We start from the raw sequence: 23,554 nt of genomic DNA, 5'->3' as shown, positions 1-23,554 counted from the left end.
TAGCTCTAGTAATTGAGCTGTTAACATGACTATTTCTAATTACACTGGAAAACATTGTTTTTCTTTCACAATGATGTTCTTTTGGGGAGAGATACGGAGAAAGTAACTTAAAACTGCAGACACCCTTAAGGTATTAGGAAATACTGTATTAAAGATTTTCTTACAATGTAACAGGTGTAATTTTTTTCTGTGGCACTTCTGAATTTTTTTTTTTTCTAACATGGAGGTCTTACAGATAGCTTTTCTGTAGGATTTTTGTATCAGGGATTTTGTATAGCTGTGTTTATTTAGAGAAGCTGTTATTTAGGAGGTTTGTTTACCATTAGGGTAAATTTGTACAAAACAGTGTGAGCGGTCCTATTAAATAAGGGTGACAGGCTTTTTTTTTTTATTTAATTGAGTAGATAAGTTGGGGGCTGTAGAACTGAAGGTTTTTTTTTTTTCTTGCTATGGTAAAACTAATATTTTAATGTGATTGTTTGGAGTTCATAATATTAACTGTTGCTCTAATTTTAGGTAAACATTACCAAATGAGGAGAAAAGGAAGATGTCATCGAGTATCGGCAGCAAGGCATTCTTCTTCCCCATGCAGTATTAAGCACTCCCCCACACGAGAAACCTTGACATACGCTCAAGCTCAAAGAATGGTTGAAATAGAAATTGAAGGTCGCCTGCATAGGATCAGTATCTTTGATCCTTTAGAGATTATATTAGAAGATGATCTTACAGCCCAGGAAATGAGTGAATGCAACAGCAATAAAGAAAATAGTGAGAGACCACCAGTTTGTCTAAGAAGCAAACGGCATAAAAATAACAAAGTGAAAAAGAAAAATGAAGCTCTTCCAAGCTCACATGGCATACCTGCTACAGCAACTCCTCTTCCAGAACCAAAAGTACGGATTGTTGAATACAGTCCCCCTTCGGCTCCTCGGAGACCTCCAGTTTATTACAAATTCATTGAGAAGTCAGCAGAAGAACTTGATAACGAAGTTGAGTATGACATGGATGAAGAAGATTATGCGTGGTTAGAAATAATAAATGAGAAGCGGAAAAGTGATGGAGTGTCAGTTGTTTCACAAAACATGTTTGAATTTCTTATGGATAGGTTTGAAAAAGAGTCTTATTGTGAGAACCAAAAACAGGGTGATCATCAGTCTTTAATTGATGAAGATGCAGTGTGTTGTATATGCATGGATGGTGAATGTCAGAACAGCAATGTAATCCTGTTTTGTGATATGTGTAATTTAGCAGTACATCAGGAATGCTATGGGGTGCCATATATACCTGAGGGCCAGTGGCTCTGTAGACACTGTCTGCAGTCCCGTTCTCGGCCTGTAGACTGCGTGCTGTGCCCAAACAAGGGAGGTGCCTTTAAAAAGACTGATGACGATCGTTGGGGACACGTTGTGTGTGCTTTGTGGATTCCAGAAGTTGGATTTGCCAATACAGTTTTTATTGAGCCAATTGATGGTGTCAGGAACATTCCCCCAGCCAGATGGAAGTTAACGTGCTACCTCTGTAAACAGAAAGGTGTTGGTGCCTGCATCCAGTGCCACAAAGCAAACTGCTATACTGCATTCCATGTGACGTGTGCTCAAAAGGCTGGTCTATATATGAAAATGGAACCTGTGAAAGAGCTAACTGGCAGTGGGACAACGTTCTCTGTAAAAAAGACTGCCTATTGCGATGTACATACTCCACCAGGTTGCACACGGAGACCTCTAAATATTTATGGAGAAGCTGAAATTAAAAACGGTGTTTGTAGAAAGGAGGGATCAGTGAGAACTGCTAGGTCTACATCAAAAGTCAGGAAAAAGACAAAAAAGGCCAAGAAAACAGTGGTTGAACCCTGTACAGTTATGCCAACAGTATCTGCTCCTTATATCCCCCCCCAGAGGTAAGCAAACCATCCAAGTGAGAGAAACCTTTACTTAATTATCTGTTCAATATTAAACCAGTGCTTTTAGATGCTGACTTGAAGTTTTTGTGCATTTCTTAGGTGCTTTCCCTAAAGGCTATACTCAGATGATTAATGTAAATTATGTATGTTGTACTTTTGTGAAATTGCATTAAAAATGCAGTAACTTCCCCAGTAAAATTAGTAAGTGGTCAAGTGGTCTATCTTGTCCTCAGAAATTTTTTTTGTCAGACCAAATCATATCGTGTGCTCCGTTGTTGTCATTTGCTGTACTTTTGAGAATTAACTATTGAATTCACAATAGCATATGTAATTGACCTTCATAGTTAAAAACCAGCCAAGCTCAAAGTTAACTATATTCATAATTTGGGAATCTGAACTTCTCTTCCTAGTTTTAAGAGCCTCAAACTGAAAATTACATTTGCAATATAAGACTTGAATCTTGTTCATCTCACCTAAATTAAGTATAAACTTGTACTGTAAGATCTGTGTAAGTAGTACAGAGAAACCCTCCAGGAAGTATTTTCTTTCTGGGGCAGAGTAATTTTTCAGGAGGTTTTTCCTAAATCTACATTTTTCCTTCTGCAAATGCAATAGTGTTTATCATGGCTTGGATGAATTTGGTACCTTCCAGACTTTTTTTAGAAAAGTTAGCAAGTAAGTGATGGTAAGTTAGCTGGTTAATGTATTCTTTAGTCATGGAACCTGAAATGAATGTGCCCTCCCTTTCAATGATGTTGTCAAATATCTGTTCTATAACTTCAGTAAAATGTTTATGTTTGAGCAAAAATGAATTCACCCATGTGACAAAGTCTTAATCCTAATCTTGTCTTTGCTTACTAATATATACTTTGTCAGAAGTTCTGTTTAAGCTGATTTTTATAGTGGTGTGTTTCTTGCAGTTCTTGCAGGAACTTTTGTCATGCAAACACAAAGCATGAATACCAGAACTGTAATTGCTCTTTCCATTTAACATGCAATATTCTTGTTTTTTAACAATGGTGATCGGGGGGCTGGCAGATGGCTCTAGATCTGGTGAGGCTAGTGAAGTGATCCATCAGAAAGCAGGGGTGTTTCAAGTGGTGTTTCCATAAGTAATAACAGAATTGGAGCAAACTGAAGATTTTAATCTTTATTTCAAGAGTTAAACTCAGCATTAACTTCAGTTAGCTTAGCTATATCTTAATTTAAAAGAACAGTAGCATCTCTTTTCAGACTTCTTTCAGTTAAACAGAGTTGCAGTGCATTTCAACAGTGGAAATAATTTGTTTCTGGGATTTGAGTAATGACAGAAGGCTCTGGAATAGAAAGATATAGTTTTGGCTTTGCTGAACATTTGAGATACAATATACTGGGCTGAGAAGTGCAAAATTGGACTATTGGGACTAAAACCAAGCTTGTCTTTATGGAGTATTTGTTTTGTTTCTAGCATTTACAACATCCATATGTTTGTTTACTCCTTGAATTAAATTCTTACTGATTTAAGAACAGTAGTTTAGAAAGTTTCTTCAAACAGGCACCCCTTCCATGTGCAGGTTCATTGTACTGTGACAGGACTCTGAATGCTCAGACAGTGAGGCCTCTTAAAATAATACAAATACACCATGCTTTTTTTAAAGGTGACTCCCAAGTCTCAGGCACTGGACAATTAAGGCTGGTTAATTTAATCTAAATAAATATATGTTTTGAAACTGCAGTCCTTTCCCATAGTAAGTTTTGTTAACGCAAGTAGCTATTTATTGACCGACTTTGACAAACAGCCGTTAGCTCCTATGTGGTGTTTACAAACATCAGATTGATTGCATTGTTCTCTGTTATGATTTGCTTGGTAAAATGGTATTTTTATTCAGTGATGCACTGCAGAAAAGCTTAAGTTGACAGTAAGCAACTAATATTGTTATTTAAACAGGTACTGTTGTCTGGGAGCAGGGAGGGGGAAGAGTTCGTATGAAAGAATTTGCTTTTGTCTTAATTAGGACAATCCTGATTACTGGTGTAGTGTGTTTTGGTTTTTTAAGACAAAGTAAGAAAGAACATGAACTAAGTGAGAGTTGAGGATTAGAATGCACGTTCTCAGTTCTACTTTTGGCAATTTTTTCCATTAGTAACTTTCATAAAAGCCAGACCCTAGAAGGCTGTTACCATAGCCAAATCAATTGTCAGATTTTTTTTTTAGCAGTGTCAGATGCCAGGAACAGAAATATAAAGACTTTTTTTTTTATAACAACTAAATTTCTTTTCAAGACTGCAGAGAGATTCAGCTTTCTTCTATTTATGCTTGGTTTCATGTTACTGGACACAAGTATAGTTCCTATATTCTATGTCAGAAGTGTAGAAAAATGGACACAGTTTAAAACTATTTTAAAGTTGAGCTTTATTATGAATTGCTTGCCTGCAGCTGAAGGAGACTCTTATTTAAGTACTCTTTGTAATGTGAATTAGAAAACTAATACCTGAATTAAAAGCAAAACAGAAATGGGCATATTAAAAGGAAAAGTCATTATGCTGCAGACCCAAATCTCAGTTGTCTAATTTTCTTCGGCTGTCCTTCTTTTAGAACAGCTTGTGTGTGTGTTTTAAATACATACCCATACACTGATAATGAATGATGTGGATCATTTCACAGCAGTCTTCATTTAAATGATCCCTTTAATCTGTTTTTTAATGCACATTTTTTCCCTTGGAGCTGAAACATGATTTGCCTTTCCAGAGATCTCGAGAAAGAGCAATTAAGCTATTTAAATTATCAGAGAAGAAACATATACGTTCAGTGTTTAAACACTAGTACTTTTTTCCTGAAGAATTTGAAATGAACATGTTTTCAACATCTCTGGAAATTGAGGCCCATGTGGAGATGTTTGGTGTACTTTCTTACTCATTACTAACTAGACTGTATGTTTCCTTGGCATATAGCTGGTGCTTTAGAATTGGTGGTTGGAGAAGTATAGAAATATGAAGATTGTAGTGAGGAAGAAAATAAGTGGTGGACGTGGCCCCTGAGCACACCTGCTGAAACTTGAGGAAAACCCTCTTGCCATTTATGTTTAGTTTAAGGTAGAAGGATTGTATGCTGTTTCCTTATCTGGATAGTGAGTGTATATGAAAGACTGGGCATTTTAATAACACCATTTTTAATAATTCTGTTTTTCAAAATGCCTGTCTTAATGTTCAGGATATGTTAAAAAGACAGGTGCAGAACAACATATGTCATAATTTCTACACAACTTTCTGTAGCTCATGAATTTCTGTACCAGGTTATCTGTAGGTTTCTATGCTACTGCCTGGAATGATTTTGAGCTGTACACTTTTCAGTTACCAGCATTTCTTACACAAATGTCATACTCTAAGCTTTTTGCTGTTAAATTACATAGATAATATCATTCTGTAGGTCATTTGTCATCTAATTATGTGGCCTCTCAGACTATCATCTGTGAACTACTGATTTAAGAGTGTAGGATTAGAAGTTTTTAACCATTGATGATAGGAGATGAATGCTTGTTTCCCTGTCTCTTCTTTTTTCTTTTCTTTCTCTTTTTTACCAAAATGCTGAACATCTATCTGTCCTGTGGCCTAGGTGTTTTAGAAAGTCTTTACCCAAATATCCACTTCCAAAGGTGCAGTAGGTCATGTTAGAACCTTAAGGTGAGTTCAGTTTTCAGTGCTGTCAGCACTGACTACTTAGTAACTTGCTTAGCATTCGGAATAGTGTATGGGACCACTGGGGAACCTCTTATGCATATATGATTTGCATCAGGCCTTCTGTGTGGTGTCTCTTTACTAGGAAATTCCATTCAATTTTTCTTGAAATATAGAACTGTTGAAGATTGTTGCTTACATTATACTGCTTGCATTCATCAGCTTTTTTTTTTTTTTAAGGGAGAAATGAGCTTAGTCTAAAAGTTAGATATTTCTGGGAAGTATCAGAGCAGCTGTGTTACATGGGGGAGCGAGTGGAGAAGGACACTCCCTCAAACTGTACTTCTGTATGGGAGGGACAGACAGACAGTACCTGCACCTGCTGGCAAATGATCGTCAGAAAAGTGGCCTCCCGCTGCGACCAGCTAGTTTGGTTGAAGACAGTGGCAAATTTGTTCTTGTGGTGTTCGTACTCTACTCATGATGTGTGATGGTTGAATTTTGCCTTAGTAGATAAATGATTTTTTTTTTTTCCTTAATATTTCATTTAGATTGTAGGTCCAAAATTTCCAAGTTAGGAGATCCTAACTTTTAGGGCTGACTTGACAATCTAAATCTAGCATTTTGTCTGCTAGTTGTCTTGTACTGGCTCTGTGCTCAATTTCTTGTGGATTTTTTTTTTTTTTTTCCCGTTGCTGCTCATCCTTGTCCTTTATAACAGCTGCCTTACCCAGTGAGTAGGATGGGTACACAAAGGAGAAGAGTTGCAGTGTTAGCTGTGAAAACTATGTGGTTTCTCTTACTTTTGAGTGCTTGATTCTTCAGGACATATAACATTGTTTTGGTGTAGTCTCTTGATCTTGTGTGTTGAAAGAGGCATTTAAAATCTGATTGCTTGGTGAAAAGCAAAGCCAGTGTTAATATTCATGCTCTTCAGAAATGTTGCGAAACTAAGATATTGTGGCTATATGCTTGGGTGGAAATGTAATGTGATACAAAATATTTAATCTTCATTATTTTTAATGTAAATGCAGTGTAATCTGCTTTATTAAATTACCATTTATGCAAGTACTGCTCTATGAAGTGGAAGCAGATATTTTAAAATATATAAATACTTGCTTTCATCTTTAGTTCTGGTTTCAACATGGTATATTTATAGTGTCTGAAATTAAGAAAGCATTTGAAATGCAGTAATTGTACAGAGAGCAAAAAAAATAAGCAAAGCAAGCCCCACTTTCATAGTAAGTAGGAATGAGGTGTTACACGTGTTTTCCGTGTTGTATGCATCAGTTGTGTTGCATTGTATTATTGAAAGAGAACAAAAATACCCTTATGAAAGTAGGTAGTGGGCAGATAACTGAGAGCAAAAATTCCTCAGACTCTTAAAAAACAATTTTCAGCTGTCTTTAGAAATGAACATTTGTGCTGCACATTAACTGATTTTTCTATATTGACCTTTGCTTTTATTAGAAAGCATGTTGCTCTGGGTAGTAAAACTTGATTTCTGTTACTGTATGTCTCAAGGCAGAACTAGTATTTCCTTTTGTTTTATAATTTATCCAATTGAACTATCCTGAACTATCTTACCAAATAATTAAATGTAGTCTTGTTATCTCAACACAGAAGTATTGATTGTCTCTAAAATGGAGCATGGACCAGAAAAATAAATGAACAGAAAGTGATGAAACACAATGTAAGCGGAAAGGAACATTTACAAGGCCTTTGAGACACTGTTAGTCTGCATTCACAAATGATGCTTCTTAATCATACAGTGGCTCGTGGGTTTCTTTTGGGGATTTGTTGTAGTGTTTTTTAGGGTACTGGGTTTTTTTTAATACCTGCAGAAAGTTAAGTGGGGGAAAAGAATAAGAAATGCTCCTTAAAAATCAGCATAAAAAAGTCATTGAAAAATACTACTACCAGTGTTGCAAAAAAATTGAAAGCTGAATAAATCCAGACTAATGTCTGTTAGCTGTTTATCTTTGAATATATGTGTATGTATACTTTCACAAAATCATGTGGAAATATTTTAATTACAGGAGAGCCTTAAGGCTGTACCCAATAATTAGATGATGGAATCATGTATGTAAACTGGAAGAGGATGCTAGCAGTCATCGTCCAGTGATGTTTCTTGTAAGACTGATTGACTTTGAAACCTTTCTGATACATGCGGAAATTACTGCTGATGTCATCCTGACCTCTTTGCTTGCATAAAAAAATAATTTTCCCTAAATCAAGAAAAGAGCTACTACAGTGTTCACTAGCTTTGCAAGCTAGTGCGTCTTGACTCTGGTCAGCTTATTAAATAAGAATTAACTAATGTGTTTGAGAAATTGTGACTTATTAAATAGGTTGTAAGAGTGGATTTTGATTTTGCTAGTGGGGAAGATACAGGTGTATATGTGGTATTAAAAGCCACATGTTGATTGATTGATGTCCTAGTGGTGATTCCCCCCATTAAAAATTCAGAGGATGGAAGTGCTCTCATATTTAAGTATGACCTTTTTACAAAAGGGATATAAGAATATGCTTTACATACAATTCTCTTTTTTTTTTTTTCTTCTTTTCTGTCTTCTGTTTATTTTGCATGTACAGGGCAAAGAAGCTTAAAGCAGAAATTATTACATTAGATATTTCTGTAAGGTGCATCATTAGTATTCTGTGCATCCTCCGAGAGTTTTCGGTCCACAGTGACTATATATGTGATAATGTGGTTATGATCATAATTGATGTGTTTTTATTTTTCAGTACTTCTGAGTTTCACCAGTTACGTGAACTTTCATTACATTTTTTTGGTGGCAATTAGACGGTGTTATGTCTTCTAAGTGCCATACAAATCATGATTTACAGAACACAGTGTCTGAACTGTCTCCTGGCAGTTTTTTTACTCAATAGTCAAGTTAGAGTGCACAAAAAGAGTAGATAAATACTGAGTTTTCTTTTATTACAGATAAAAAGGCGATTTTTGTATTAATACTGCATCTTCTGCTGATGCGAATTTGGCCTCTTGAGATTAGATTTGAAAATCATGTGTGGTATGGTTATGACTACTACAAAAAAAGAAGCACAGAAAAATATTTTGAGTAATTTTAAGGAAAAGTCATGACTCAGTATTCTGTATACGAAGTGGCAGAAGTAAATCTATGCATGTGATATTTCTGAGAAGACTAAGGAGCTTTTCCAGTATGACAGGGTGGGATATTTTTATTGTTTTGTTTTTTTTCCTTATCCAAAGCTTTGGAAGAGCATGAACTTCATTGTTAGAATAGGAAAAAAGTAACCTGTTATAACTAACAGAATTGACTGCAATAACATAGCAGTTTCTTAACTCTTGAGTTCAATGTTCTATTTTCCTGTCCGAGAAAAAAATTTACTAGTTGTTTTTGCTGAAGTAGAAAAATAGATGCTTGGTTTCACAGTCATGTGAAGCAAAAGGTGCTTCCTAGATGTTCAGTCAAAACAAAATATTATTTAAGGTCCAATAAATGTAGAATAAAAAATAGGAACCTACAGAGACTTTCAGGTTTCAGAATATGGATTAGTAGATATACTGTTGGATTCTCAACCTAGCAGAGAAAGGCAAATTTAATAACTAGAATTTTAAAACGTACAGACAAAAAGGAGTAACTGTGAAGGTGATTAAACACTGCGTTAGACTAGTAAGGGAAGTGATTTGGGAACGGGACATTCCTGTTTCTTCAGATCTTTAATGCAAAAGCTGGAAAGTAGTTAAAGTTAGGAAAGTGTGTTTTGTCACATGAGGATTCTTCAAACTTGTGTTGCACAGAAGTTTAAATGAAATAATTGTCAGTCTTTTCAGGATTTGATATGTACTGTGTTGGGTACATAACTGGCTTCTGTTAGTTGCAAAAGAAAACTTATCCTTTTTTGAGAGGAAATGAAGACACACAAACCAACTCCAGTTTTTACATAGGTACTCATCTACCTGTGTTGATCTTAAAGGTGATCAGAAGGTAGGGTTGGTTTTTTGTTCGTGGGTTTTTTTTTTTTTTTTTAGTTAAGAAATCATATAGTAACTTGAACTTTTTATTGAGAGGGAGGATAACATACAGACACCAACAAAACTGTCTCTCTCCATTGTTTTTTTGTTTTGTTTTGGTTTTTTTTTTTTTTTTGAAAAAGGTATATTGAAAGATGAGTTTTACAGACACTGTTTAATAGGCAGCTGCTGCCAAAGGTTCAGTGTGGGAAGAACACGGTTTCATCTGTCCAGGCTTTCTCATCTTCGAAAGCTGAAGTTTTTGGATACAGAGCTAGGAGGAAGAGTTGGCAAGGCCCCAGTATTAATTCCAATTCCCAAAATAGACACTTTCATAGCTTTTTGTTCTATTTTTCTGCTAATTCTCTTCTGTTTAGTGCCAGTGGAATTACTATAATTGTCTGTCTAATTTTTGTCTTTCCTGTTTCCTATGAGTCTTGGTATGTTCTGTGGAACTTTGCTGAGCAAGGCTTAAAAATTCAAGTGTTGTTGAAACTCAGTTTACTTTGTTACAATTTATTCAATTTAGATTTTTTTATGTTTTGTTCTGACAGGTTTTAGAAACATATCTACAATCTTTGTGTTGGAAAATAGGGATATTTTATTTGCCCAGTAAAGTGGAACATCATTTGATTGTTTATAGGTATTACCATGAGTCAAGAGAAACTAGTATTTTAGTGATAATTTTACAGAGTGTAATTTAGTTTTGCTAGTCTTTTGCATGTACCTTTAATACAGTTATGTTGGATAAAGGAAGATTCAAAATAACAAGTTAATGAAACTGGAGGCTCAGGACAAGTATAGTAATTAAAATACTAGGTTTAGTTCATGTTTAAAAATTGTTGGATTTAGTGGGTATTTGATCTTACTTAATCTTACAGATTTTCATATTATTTCCTTTTGCCTGAGTTACTACAGTAATACTGGCAAAATCACATACTTTGTTACGGAAATTTTCTCTCCAGTTTGTATTTCGAAAACTTGAGAATGGGGAGGTGCTATAGAAGTCTTCATATGTTATAATACTAAAATAATATCTGTGGGGTGAAAAAGCACGTATGGTCTGTGGAGCGGTTAGTGGTGATTAATAGAAAAATGGCTCTTTATCTCTCGTTGGCTTTCTTACGTTAAACTGCCGCATAGTTAGTCACTAAAAATATCATTTTCACTTTTTCTTGTAACCAGTTGCTGTAGTTGCCACAATGACATGTAACTGAAACTGAGAGAGGAAGGCAGTCGTGAGTAGGAAGAAGGAAGCTGTGTGTTTGCTAATATGACAAGAGCGGATGTCTTATGTTGGTGAAAATAATTTTATGCATTTATCTAAAAGTTGAGGAAACACAGGACTGAGTAGCACAGCTTTCTCTGAATGCTTTCACCAGTGCACTAAGAGTATCACGCTTTGCAGGATAGATTATATATCAGATGTCTCCATGTGAGGACACAGTGTAGATCAGCTGATAAATTACACTTTCTCATCAAAGCTGTTGTATATTAACTTTCATTTTAAATTAAATTATTTGTCTTACCCTTTCAAACCAAACCAGTTTCCTCTCCTCCTCCTGTTGCTTTTGTAAATGCAGCATAATGTTAATGCCGTAATTTACACTTTACCCTAAACTATGGTTTCAGTCTGGGAACTGCAGGTGCTGTTTGAAAGCTTCAGTTGAAAAGGGACCTTTCCCTTTTTAAAAGATAAGCAGGGAATTGTACAATACTTCTGTATCATGTTTGTAGTGCGTGTCACAGTGTTTCACAGTCAGATACAAGTGGGGCTGGGGAAGGGAAGTAAAACTGGCTTTCTCAGTTGCCTGTGGCACAAATAAAACATTGAAATTTTGAAAAATGTTTTCATATCTCTGTAGTCTTGGAATGTAGCCAAAAAAAAACCCCAAAAACCCCAGAAAAAGCAAGAGGGAATATGACTGGTGGTGCCAAAACATCAAAAGGTTGCATTGGTTATCAGCTTGAAACCTAATGCTTCTTTTATGAGACCAGTTATATAACAGCAGCTATTGAATTTCATGGGAGCACAGCCACCTATTTAAGAATTCTCAAATTCTTCTTTCAATGTACTTTATTTTACATAACTGATGAGGGAAAAACAACATACTGTGAGCTACACTGAGCTGTTCTTAAGGCTTCAGAACAGTAGTTCAGGTTGCAGCAAGTTGCAGTGTAAGAACTGTTCTGCTCTGAGTTTAACTTAATTGTGTTAATTGTTTAAATGTTTTGAGAGAACAGTATTTAATGCTTAGCGTGGTTCATTTCAGGTCCATTTTCCTTGGGAATTTTGTCTTAACAAACTCTCTGTTCCATGCAGAACCTAGACAGCAAGAACACTTCTCGTCTCCGTGCTTGCTTTCTGTAGTCCTTACAGTTGTGGCTTCTTTTCCCCCCTCTGGTGTATCTAAAGTCAGTTGTGATAGGGAAGACAGTAACTCTGGCAGTATCTTCCAGATGTATGTTCCTACATTCTCTGTAAGCTGTCTTTAATAGTGGTCTTGCACTTATTTTGCAGTCTTAACAGAGAGATAAAAAAAATATTAATGAGATTGCTCATTGCAATGAGATTGATCTATTTTTTTCTGAAGAGAGAGCACAGGTTTAATTGATACACTTGTGTTTAAACATGTGTTTTAAGTATCTGTTTCATTTTTTTTTCTCCTAGTACTTACTTTACTTGACTTGCCATTAGAAAATAAACCATTACAGAAAGCTGTTCTTTCCTGATATTCTTATACATGGAAGAAGTTCTAGAGTGGACCAATACCTTAGTAAAAACGTGCCTTTGCTGAGGTGTTTCGTGAAGTTCTGGGAGGTGACCTAAGTTCTGTAAACCTTGCCTCCGCATGAGGGATTTGTCAGTGTAGTGTAGCAGTTAATCCTGTCTTGTGTTAAGTCAGATCCTGTATTGCAAATCTAAAAAGTCTTCCAAATTGTTCTCCCTTACCTGCCTCAAATATATACATTTTGTTTATTCTTCAGTAACTTCTTTTACAGTACATCTCTCTATTAAAAAAAAGGAAGTGGAATGTGTAGCAAGCTCCTTGAAGACCTCAAAAAATTCAAAATTCTAGTTTGAAAATTTAGTTTCAACATTTACAAATTTAGTTTCAAGCTCAGGTAGCAGAAAGGAACTTACTCAAGACTGGTGCATACTTATGTGCCTTATTTCGTGCTTGTGTTCAGCTTCACTGCAGATGAATGTATCTTTGTGAGCGAGGACCTCTTTCCCAATATGGTAGCACTCTCAAGGGTGGGAGCTTCAAAATCAACATCCAGCCTGTGCTACTTCTAGGGTTCTACAGCAGTGGATAATTTGTATCTTATTTCCCCAAAGTGATTGTATTGTCTGTCAAAATTTAGAGCGTTTCAGACAGTAAAATTCTACCTGGGAGTATCTGACTAAGCAAAAAGATGATCAAAGAACTGTGCTATAGTTAGTGGGTTCTTAGGGTCTAACAGCAGATGTAACATCCTCATCGTATCAGTAAGATCATAGTGTAGAGGCTCTGTAGACACATGCCATGTGAAGAGCTTCTGACCTCTGTATCTTGAGAAATTAAAGAGGGGATTGGTGGTATATTGCCACTACCGAAGTCTAGTGTCTAAGTGAAATATGAGCAGCCAGTATTTGTTTGGTTTTATTTGGAGGCAAGGCAGAGAGGAGTAGATTCCTACACCTTGTTTCTGCACTCCAAATTACCTTCTGTTTATTTGTATTTTGAAAGTTGCAGAATATCTTCTATGAACATCTTTCCTGAGCTTATTCTAGCACTTTACTATCGTAATTATCTATGAATAGAATGGTTTGTTATGTGCATGGGCAAATGTACTTAAAGCTGTAATTAAAGATGTTTGCTTAGTCTTGCCACATCTGATGGGCATGAAGCCAAGGCACCTTTCTTTGTTAAGTGACGATTCTCTGATCTTTCCAAATAGATATATATTTGGCTCTACTTTTTTTTGACTCGGTTCAGTAGGTTTTGCTTTTTCCAAGAGAGAGATGTGAAAGTAATTATTTGATTGTAATTGTATTCTATGATTAATTGTAGTTCTGTTGTGTTTGAAGTTTAATATGGTCACATCAAGGCCTGTTCTGCATTGAGTAAGTCTTTGTGGAGCCTGCCTCTGCCCTTCAGTCAAAGACTTATGAGACAGTCCTAAGTCCATCTGCAGACTTTCTAAGCTTTAAGTCAAGCTAAAATTTTTCAAGAATGCCTGACTTAGTTGTTCATTGAAAAACAATGTCACTGAAGAACCAAAGGACACAATGGCGCAGTATTTTGAAGAAAACCTGTGTTTGCTCTGCCTTTACCCTGTGATGACCAAAAGCTCTGTAGTTATAGTTACCATAGCACTGAGTAGACCTATTGGACCTTACCTTCTATGCAGCCCAGAAAAAAACACCTTTGGTGAACTCTGGGTAGACTCATTTGTATGTCTGTCTGAGAAATATCATTCAAGTTTCCCAGCTATTCTTAAAAATCATTTTACCCAAGGTTTACTTATAGCTTTACATTTTGTTTAGGTATTTTACTACTGTTTTTCTATCACTTACCTGAGAAAATGCTTTATTCCTAATACTAAAAGGGAAAAAGCAGAATACTACTAATATGTGTATATGATTGTGATTTTTATTTAAATGCCACATGGTAGTGCTCTACAAATCAGGCATTTCTTGAATTTAATTTTGCTTATTCTGGTATTAAATTTCATTGGAGAATCTCTGATAAACCTACTACTACTCATTGTAGAGTTTTGCTATGGATAGTAATATACTGAGTGAAGAATTAACAGATTTCTGTTCATTGATATTATCCTTTCTGTAATTGGTTTACATCCAGCTCAGGGAAAGCCTTTTCTCTCTCTCCAACTCACTCCTGCACCCTAACGAATGAACAATCCCCCTAGGTTGTTGGTGCCTTGGGGCATCTTGTGTTAATTTTGGAAGGGCTGCCACCAGTGACAAATCCCTGCTATATCATACAAAGACAAAGCCTTTCATTCTACAACCATCAACTTTTTTTGGCTTTTTTTTTTTTTTGCTGTGATTTCAAGATACAGGGAGTTGACGATATGTTTCAGATAAACTTGTTTTTGAAAGTAAGTTTTGGCAGGTTAGTGTTGTGTGTGAAACTTGGACATTTTAACATGTCATTATTTAAAAAATAGGAGGCAAGGTTCTTGCATGTGATTTTCATATGGCACTTTCCTAGAGTATTTGTAAACAGTATTGGCATCTGTTAAAGAACAAGTTTGGTCAAAATACTATTTATTTATTCAAGATACTTTGCTTAACTGTTTGTATCATCCTCTCGCATCTTTTCTGTGTGGATCTTTTCATCATATGTGTGGTGTAAAACCATAAGTGTTCTCTTGTTTTGCATTTTACGTTTGTTTGATTTACAAAAAAATTAATATTAGTAGATGAGTAATAAAGCTTTTTGTTGCATGTTTTTATGTAAAAAGTTTGAAGATCTATTCTCTTTAAAATAAACTACTAATTCTGTATGAAGATGGCAACATGATCTGAAAACTTTTGTAGCATTTTAGAGCTTTATTTCTGATTTTATTTTCAATAGGAAAATTATTCTAAAATGCACATAAAGCTGTCTTCTCAGTCCTAATCTGGCATTGCTCTTGAGATAATGAAAAAAAATGATGCCCTTAGCTTTATAAAGTACTTTAATGTGAAACTACAGTGTTATGTGGATGTATTTGATTGTAATCTATTGCTCAGAAATAATTGTACTGAAAAGGATGTCACTGAAATAAATTAGTAATACGGTGATCATTGCTGTTGTTACATTATACATTCATAGATATATGTGATTTTTAACTTCCATAAACAAATATATTTTATGCTTTACTGTGCAAAATACAATATCAGTTTTTCCATATTTTAGATTAAATAAGATTATGAATCAGGTGGCCATTCAGCGGAAGAAGCAGTTTGTTGAACGAGTGCACAGTTACTGGTTGCTTAAAAGACTGTCTAGGAATGGTGTTCCTCTGTTGAGAAGGCTGCAGTCCAGTTTACAGTCACAAAGAAACACACAACAGGTATGTGCCACACTTTTTACTTATAAGTAAAGAAATCAGAACATGTCTAGTTTTTATAAAGTAAAAAATTAACCAGGAAACATAGCACACAGTATAAACTTTCTTTTATTCAGTACTGAGTAAATTCTTTACCTTATTCTTAAGTAATATGACCTATATTGGAAATTGGGCATTATCTAATCCTTTTTAATTTGTGAGATATAAAAAAAAAAAGAAATATTTGTGCGAGTTCTTTTGTTTTGCTTAAATGTTTACAAAAATACTGCCGTCAAAACTATCGTAATACCATTGTTCATTGACTAATATTTAGGGTTTTTTGTAACTCATTCCTCAATGTGCTATGAGTTCATAAGTTAAAAAATAAATTTTATTTGAATTTCATCAAAAGATGAAAAGCAAATGTTGTCTTTGACACATAACTGAGAAAAGTGGGGTTTTTTACAGAGTAATGGTTAGACATGCTAGTTTACAGTTTTCAAATTCACATGCTTATTGCTCACCTTAGTCGGTAATAACAGAACAAAGAGGAAGTTGTTGATGAGGTTCAAAGACCTGTTTCAACTTTTAGTTTCACTTCTGACGTAGCTAAGTGGGATTGTAGACAAGCGTAAATTTATGCTGATATTTTGTTCAAGTAAAACTCATCCTATCTAAAATGCATGTAGGTTGGGTAAAGTCATACACATTTACCAGTCAGAATTGCTGAAAAACAGAAAAACGGTCATTCCAGATGTGTATCAGATGCAGAAAGTGGTATTCTTCTGCTTCCCATTTTTTAAATGTAAACAGTTTCCTATTTTTTGTAATATTAACAGCTCTTCAGTGACATTAGGTATTTTGGCAGGTCTTTTTTTTTGGTTTAAAGTCACTGGGTAGCTTCAAAAATAATTAAAAATTCTGTTCTGAATTCTGTATATGGATCCATGTGTGTAGACCTTGAAATGCTCTGAAGCATCATGATGTGGAAATTCTTATTGCATCGCAGTAACCTTTTTTAATTGTGCTGAAAATGTAGTTGGCTCTGCTTTTTCCATTCTCCAGCTGTTTGACTACCAGTGGAATTGTTCCTGCAAAATAGCCTCTAGAACTTAAGAATGCATTTTATAATCATTTACTTGTGTTAAATTGAGATTTTTTTTCCCCTTTAAAGCTTAACTATTATTTTTGTTTGAATTGTGTTGCTATTTGCTGATTAAGTCATTAATTGATGTAGTCATAAAAATACCATGGTCAACACTGCTTCTTAATTGTTTGATCTGTCCTTTTTGTGTGTGCTTCTTTTCTTAGCTGTTCATGAGAAAAACTAATTAATAATTCCTAGAACAGTTGAGGTTGGAAGGTCAGACCTCTGGAGTTCATCTGGGCCAACCCCACTGCTCAGTCAGGGCCACTTAGAGCAAGTTGCCCAGGACCATGTCCAGACAGCTTTTGCCTATCTCCAAGGGTGGAGGCTCCACAGCCTCCCTGGGCAACCTGTACCAGTGCGCTGTCACCCTCACAGTTAAAAAAGAAAAAAAAAAGTGTTTTCTGATGTTCAGAGGGACCCTTCTGTTTTTCACTTTGTACCCATCGCCTCTGGTCCTGTCACTGGGCACCACTGAAAGGAGCCTGGCTTTGTCGTCTTTGCGCCCTCCCTTCAGGTATTTATTATATACATTGATGAGATTTCCCCCACTGAGCCTTTTCTTCTCTGGGCTAAACAGTCCCAGCTACCTCAGCCTTTCCTCGTAGCTGAGATACTGGAGTTTCTTTTAGGTGGAATTAATGTTGAATATAAATTGGCCATTTGTTTATCTTTCTTTCATTGCTTCTGTATTACTCCATTTTAACAGTATTTTTTGGGTTGTAACTTCTCTAAAATATTTTGTATTCTACTTCTAATGTTTGATTAATATTTTAATTCTGTATGAAAAGTTTCTATTCTGAAAGCGATGTCTGGCAGTTACCTAATAATAGCTGAAATTAATTTATTCAGATAATAGACTTTTTTTTAAAATCAGCTTGAGTCCTTAAAAACAATAAAATCAAACACAAAAGTCTGGGGCTCATGTGACTCATATAGGCAGTGTCTAAAAAAGTTATACTTGCTAGTTGGTAGTTGGGAAGTTTTCCTATTGAGATGGCATGATGAGACTGCAACATTTCTAAATATTTAAATAGTAACTACCAAGATAAAACAATTCTTCTAACTGATGTTTGATTATAATAAAATAAGCCTTAGGTAGGAGCTGTTTAAAATCCCTTTGCCTGTTAGCACTCCTGTACAAATGCTATTTCTTTCTTTACTAATTTCAGAACTATGCACTATTCTTAAGAAAATAATGAAAATATTTTCTAAATTAATTGGAAACTATTTATATTGGTTTATTAAAAATAGGGGCACTTCTGAGACTTTATTCTTAAAAATTTATAATTGAAATTAACTTTGTCTTGAAAAGAAAAAGCAAGTTTCAAGCAAAGCTGAGTATTAAATGATTCTGTTGATGAAAAATGTGTAGGTAGTGCTTTTCCGTGTCCTGTGTATGATGATGTGTCTTCTCCATAGTATCTTCAACAAGTATTTATAATACTTATTAAATTAGTCATAACTACAAAGCATTTGATGCCTTAGTCATCTTCGTTACCCCAAGCGTAAGCCAAACCATAATGAAAACTAATAAACAGGTGTGGGATAGCTGTTGTGGAATGCCTCCATTTTTGAGATATGGATGATTATTTTGTTCATTTTGGTCTAGATGGCAAAATTCTTTTTACCTTACTTTATGTGAGAGGTCAGAACATCAAGAAGCCTAACTTGGTTTTCAGTCAAAGGAACATAAACACTGATGTAATACAAATTCAGAGGAGATTTTTTAAAAATTATTACTATGATTATTAAAACTGAAAAGAAATGTTAAGATGAGGAACCAAAATGCTGAAAATGGTTTCAAGATGCCTAACTGAAGGTGGTTTTGATCTGTCTCTAATGTTTGTTTACTAGAACAAATTTGGCAGGGCGGGAAGCCTTCATGATTTAGAATTACATCCTAATGAACGTCTTTCAGAGCTCAGTTATGATATGCTTTTGAAGGTGATGTTGTATCAACTAACAGTTCTAAACCAGGCAAGATGGTCTTGGCTTATATACTACCTCACCGTCTTCAGGAACAAGGAACTCTCTGAAAGAATGGTTTATACTATCACTTCTCTCTCCACCTAGAAACTCAGGAAAGGTATTGGAAATACTCTAATAAATTTACAACCCCATTATTTTAGTTTTTTGCTGTACTTGGAACGCTTGAATAAAAACAAGGCGTGAAATTTAAGTGTAGTAGCTTGCTGCTGCTGTAGTGAGGTTGGTTTAAAACTCCCGTTTGGAGAAGCAAAGTGGAAGGTGCTGGTGACTAATGTGATACATCTGCGCTGAAGAGTTCAGTAAGAACACGAGTTGCAACCAGTAAATGGTTTTGAGTGACTGGCATACAAGTGCCATGAGGATTTTAATAAAACTAACTGTATTGATCAGGATCCAATTTCAGCACTGTAATTCTATTTTTGTTTGGCTTATATTAAGTTACAGTCCCTGTAGGAAGCGAGGCTGTCCCTATGTATTCACATCCAGCTTAAGGAGTGACCGGTTGGTACACTGACAGTATTCTTGCTAGGATGCAGAGACTGGTACCATGCTCATGGTGGGAGTTGGAGCTGAACACCAGTTCTCAGTTAATGCAAGTTCAGTGTATGGACTTGGAAGTGTTTTCCTCCAGTATTAATAAACGTGTCGGGTTTAGCTTTTCTAGATAATATTTGGTGTTCAGCAAGAACTAAGTCCATCAGAAAATACCACAGTCTCTAAATTTTTTTTATGTCATCAGCCAGAAGAAATTTTCTGGCTTTGTTATAGAAAGAAAGATTTGGAAGAAGTCCTTTCCCAGGAAGTTAATAGAAGCTTTCCTTGTCAGAATGCTATTGAAAACTAAAAATTTTGAAAGGAACTATTTTTATGCAAGAATTTACTGGTTAGATATTGGAAACCAGTGCATCATGCTTTTCTCAGCTTGCTTGGATCTTTTAATCTAATAAAGGTACATGTTGTATGTCAGGTAATAATTAGGTTAGAGTGAAGGGAGTTTGTCTTAGCTATTAAATCCTCTGTGTCGACATTACTTGCATAGAAGTGTCAAAAAATTTGAGGCTTGGTATTAATCTTCAAACCCAAGTAACATTAAAGAAGAGAGTGTATGTGTGCATTAAAAAAGCAAACAAGGTGTTCTTGATGCTTTAGGTCACATCTGCAGATTTACACCTACCTGCCTATTTTATGGAATGAAATTGGTCAAACAACTGATTCAACTAAAAGAATATTTTTTTTCTTAAAAAAAAAAAAAAATTAAAGGTGCGCTGCACCTTCAGATTTAGCCAAATACTTAAGTCTCTAGTGAACTTCCCCAGGACCTGGTGTAACAAAGTAACAATTTTTTTCTTGCTGTATTTAAGTTTCCTGACCCACCCTAAAACTAGTATGGTTTTATTGACACAGCTTTCAGCAGGGTCAGTTCCCCAGTTTCGTGAACTATGCAATTACATAGGGCAAAAGAATGGCCTCTGAATGGCTGCAAGCAAAGGGAGGACAAGCTTTCCACTTTTAGCAATAGCCACAACATAATTTTGGTCCTGAAAAACGTTAAAACTATGAAAAAATTGTATAGCTATGTCAGTTAACAGTTAGGTTGCTTTTCCACACATAGGATCTGTACTTGGAGATGAAGGGGTGTAGGAGACCAGCAGTTAGTGGCAGTGTAGCCTTTAGAAATCAGTGAGTCTCTGAGAATTTTAAGGACTTGAAAATCTGCATATTAATATTCTGTCAGAATTTACTTTGTACTGTTCTGGCCCTCAACAGTTAAATGATTATGTGTGGAAGTCAAGACTTAACTCCTTAAAAGAAATTAGAACTGTCAGGAGTAACAGTCATTAGGAAAGGGAACTAGAAGTTTCTAGCTACAATTTTTTGGTCCTTTTTGCGGGGTGTTTTTTTTGTTGGTTTTTTTTAAAGAGGAACAAACTCGTTTCAAGATTGCTTTATTGTAATACAGAGATAGTTGATAGTTAAGGATTTTCAACTTCAGTGAAGTCAAGAGATTTGAATAAAACTAACTTCACAGCTTCTATGGGTTCAGTTTTAAAAAGTGTATAAAGCAATAAAATACAATGCAGAACATAGAATCATAGCACTTGTTAATATATTAGATATTTTTTTAAACTGCCAGTTTTTGCAATTCTATTTCTAGAACCTTCTGTCTGAAAAATTGCACAAGCTTTCCTTTAGAGGACCTATGATATTTCTAAATTATCCTTCTGTTAAGGAGGTTTTTGCTTTGAGTGTAACAATCTGTAATGTTGGTTATTGTTCATCTGCTTTGCCAGTTTTCTTTATTCCTCTGTCTCCTATTTTTTATAACTTACGGAATTTATTGTTTGCTTGTGTTAATTTTTTTTAAAAAAAAAAACACTACATGATGATTACTTATTAAGTGTATATTGCATTATGCTAATTACAGGCAAGCATACAAAGCTTTGGATCTCTTTTATAAAATACTCATTTTGAATGTAATTTTCCAAAGCAGATGTTTCTTTTGTGTACTTGGTACTAATATCAGGACTTTTACTATTTTATGGCCTTGTTTCTGGTGAATTACCAATACTATTTGAACACTAGTACTAATATCAGGACTTTTACTATTTTATGGCCTTGTTTCTGGTGAATTACCAATACTATTTGAACATTATAGGTAGTATTCCAATATCCTGCTTTTTCTAATGAAAAATAGTAAAAACAAACAAGAAAGGCTATTTATTGTATATGTACAAATCAAACTACATACTGCAAGTTTTTAAACACTACTTCTTCCTAAAAATGTGTGAATTAAATTCTTTCATCCATTCACTGAAAGGTTGTATTACTGCATTACCCATTTGCAGTACTGTTTAAAGTTCCTGTATTATTTAATAAACTGTTTTTCATTTCCTGTCCTCAGAAGTGGTAATGATTTTGTTCTGTTACAAGTGTGTCCTAATTCTGCTGGGTGTGGGGGAAGTGGACTGTGTTTAGCACAATTTGTTTCTACCAGGCTTGAGTTTCTGAAGAAGCTGATGATGTTCACCTGGTTTGCATTTTGATGTGAAAATATCAAATCTTATTTTGTAGCTTGTTATACTGCTAGGTTGCTGTTTGCTATATTGCTTTTTATGATGTAAATAGCCTTCACCATAGGATTGCTTTCCAGTTTATAGATTTTGTTTTCAGCTAGACAGTTGAGAAACTCTATAAAGATACTCTGACCAAAGGTTTTCTTTTGTTGCAGTATGAAGCTTATAACCAAGTGACATAACTGTAAGACAGTAGTTTCTCCTTTCCTGTGAATACGTTCTGTAATTGCATAAAAATAGCTTATAAAAAGAGGTTAACGTTTTTCACTTCATGAAAACCTTTTGGTTCTTTCTTAGAGAGAAGATGATGAAGAAATGCAAGCCTTAAAAGAAAAACTGAAGTACTGGCAAAGGCTGCGCCATGATCTTGAAAGAGCGCGTTTGTTGATTGAACTTATACGTAAGCGTGAAAAATTAAAAAGAGAGCAGGTAATTGGAGTACCTTTTAATTTGGTGAAACTTTCTGGAAGGAAAGATAGTCTAAGTATTCTCACACACAGTTTTTGTAATAGAAAGACTGCACTGTTTCTTTTAATCGTCATGTAGGATCAAGAAACATACGTGCATGCACGAACTCATGCAAACTGTTTAAAATATATAAAATTGTCATATAACCATAGAGTGGTTTGGGTTTGAAGGGACCTTTGAAGATTATGTAGTCCAAGCACCCTACAATGAGCAGGGACGTCTTCAACTAGATCAGGTTGCTCAGGGCCCCATCCAATCTGACCTTGAATGTTTCCAGGGATGGGACATGGGCAGCCTGTTCCAGTGCTTCACTACCCTCATTGTAAAACGCTTCTTCCTTATATCTTGTCTGAATCTACCCTCTTTTAGTTCAAAACCATTACCCCATGTCCTCTTGCAATGAGCCCTACTAAAAATTTGTCCCCATCTTTCTTATAAAGCCCCCTTTAAGTACTGAAAGGCTGCTACAAGGTCTCCCCGGAGCCGCCTCTCCTCCAGGCTGAACAACGCCAACTCTCTCAGCCTGTCCTTATAGGAGAGGTGCTCCAGTCCTCTGATTATTTTTGTGGCCCTCCTCTGGACTCACTCCAACAGGTCCATGTCATTCTTGTACTGGGGCCCCCAGAGCTGGATGCAGTACTCCAGGTGGGGCCTCATGAGAGCAGAGTAGAGGGGCAGAATCACCTCCCTTGACCTGCTGGTCATGCTTCTTTTGATGCAGCCGAGGATACAGTTGGCCACCTGTGCTGCAGGTGCATATTGCCAGCTTACATCCAGCTTTTCATCCACCAGTACCCCCAAATCCTTCTCCTCAGGGCTGCCCTCAATCCCTTCATCCCCAGCATGTATTGATACTGGTAGTTGCCCCAACTCAGGTGCAGGACCTTGCACTTGGCTATGTTGAACCTCATGAGGTTCACATGGGCCCACTTCTTGAGCTTGTCCAGGTCCCTCTGAATGGCATCCTGTCCCTCAGGCATGTCAACCACACCACTCAGCTTGGTGTCGTTGTCAAATTTGCTGAGGGTGCACTCTATCCCACTGTCTATGGCATTGATGAAGATATTAAACAGTGCTGGTCCCAATACAGACCCTTGAGGGATACCAGTCATCACTGATCTCCATCTGGACCTTGAGCCATTGATCACTACCATCTGGATGCAACCATCCCGCCAATTCCTCATCTACCAAACAGTCTATCCATCAAATCCATGTCTCTCCAATTTAGAGAGAAGGATGTTATGGGGGACCGTGTCAGAGGTCTTACAGAAATC

General features: G+C 35.8%; 1 protein-coding gene across 3 annotated transcripts in view; it reads left to right on the top strand.

Annotated features, from left to right (window-relative positions):
* Positions 1-23,554, top strand: part of BRD1 (bromodomain containing 1) — a 64,845-nt gene that overhangs the window by 4,154 nt on the left and 37,137 nt on the right. For all 3 annotated transcript variants that reach the window (XM_054826676.1, XM_054826685.1, XM_054826697.1), the window contains exons 2-4: positions 517-1,897; positions 15,467-15,623; positions 22,110-22,241. In XM_054826676.1, coding sequence (XP_054682651.1) covers positions 531-1,897; positions 15,467-15,623; positions 22,110-22,241 — 1,656 coding nt within the window. In that variant the 5' untranslated portion in view covers positions 517-530. The remainder of the gene's footprint in view (positions 1-516; positions 1,898-15,466; positions 15,624-22,109; positions 22,242-23,554) is intronic.

This window comes from Grus americana, chromosome 1, assembly GCF_028858705.1.
Source record: "Grus americana isolate bGruAme1 chromosome 1, bGruAme1.mat, whole genome shotgun sequence".
NCBI classification, from domain to species: Eukaryota; Metazoa; Chordata; class Aves; order Gruiformes; family Gruidae; genus Grus; species Grus americana.
This window is presented reverse-complemented; position numbering and strand designations above follow the sequence as displayed.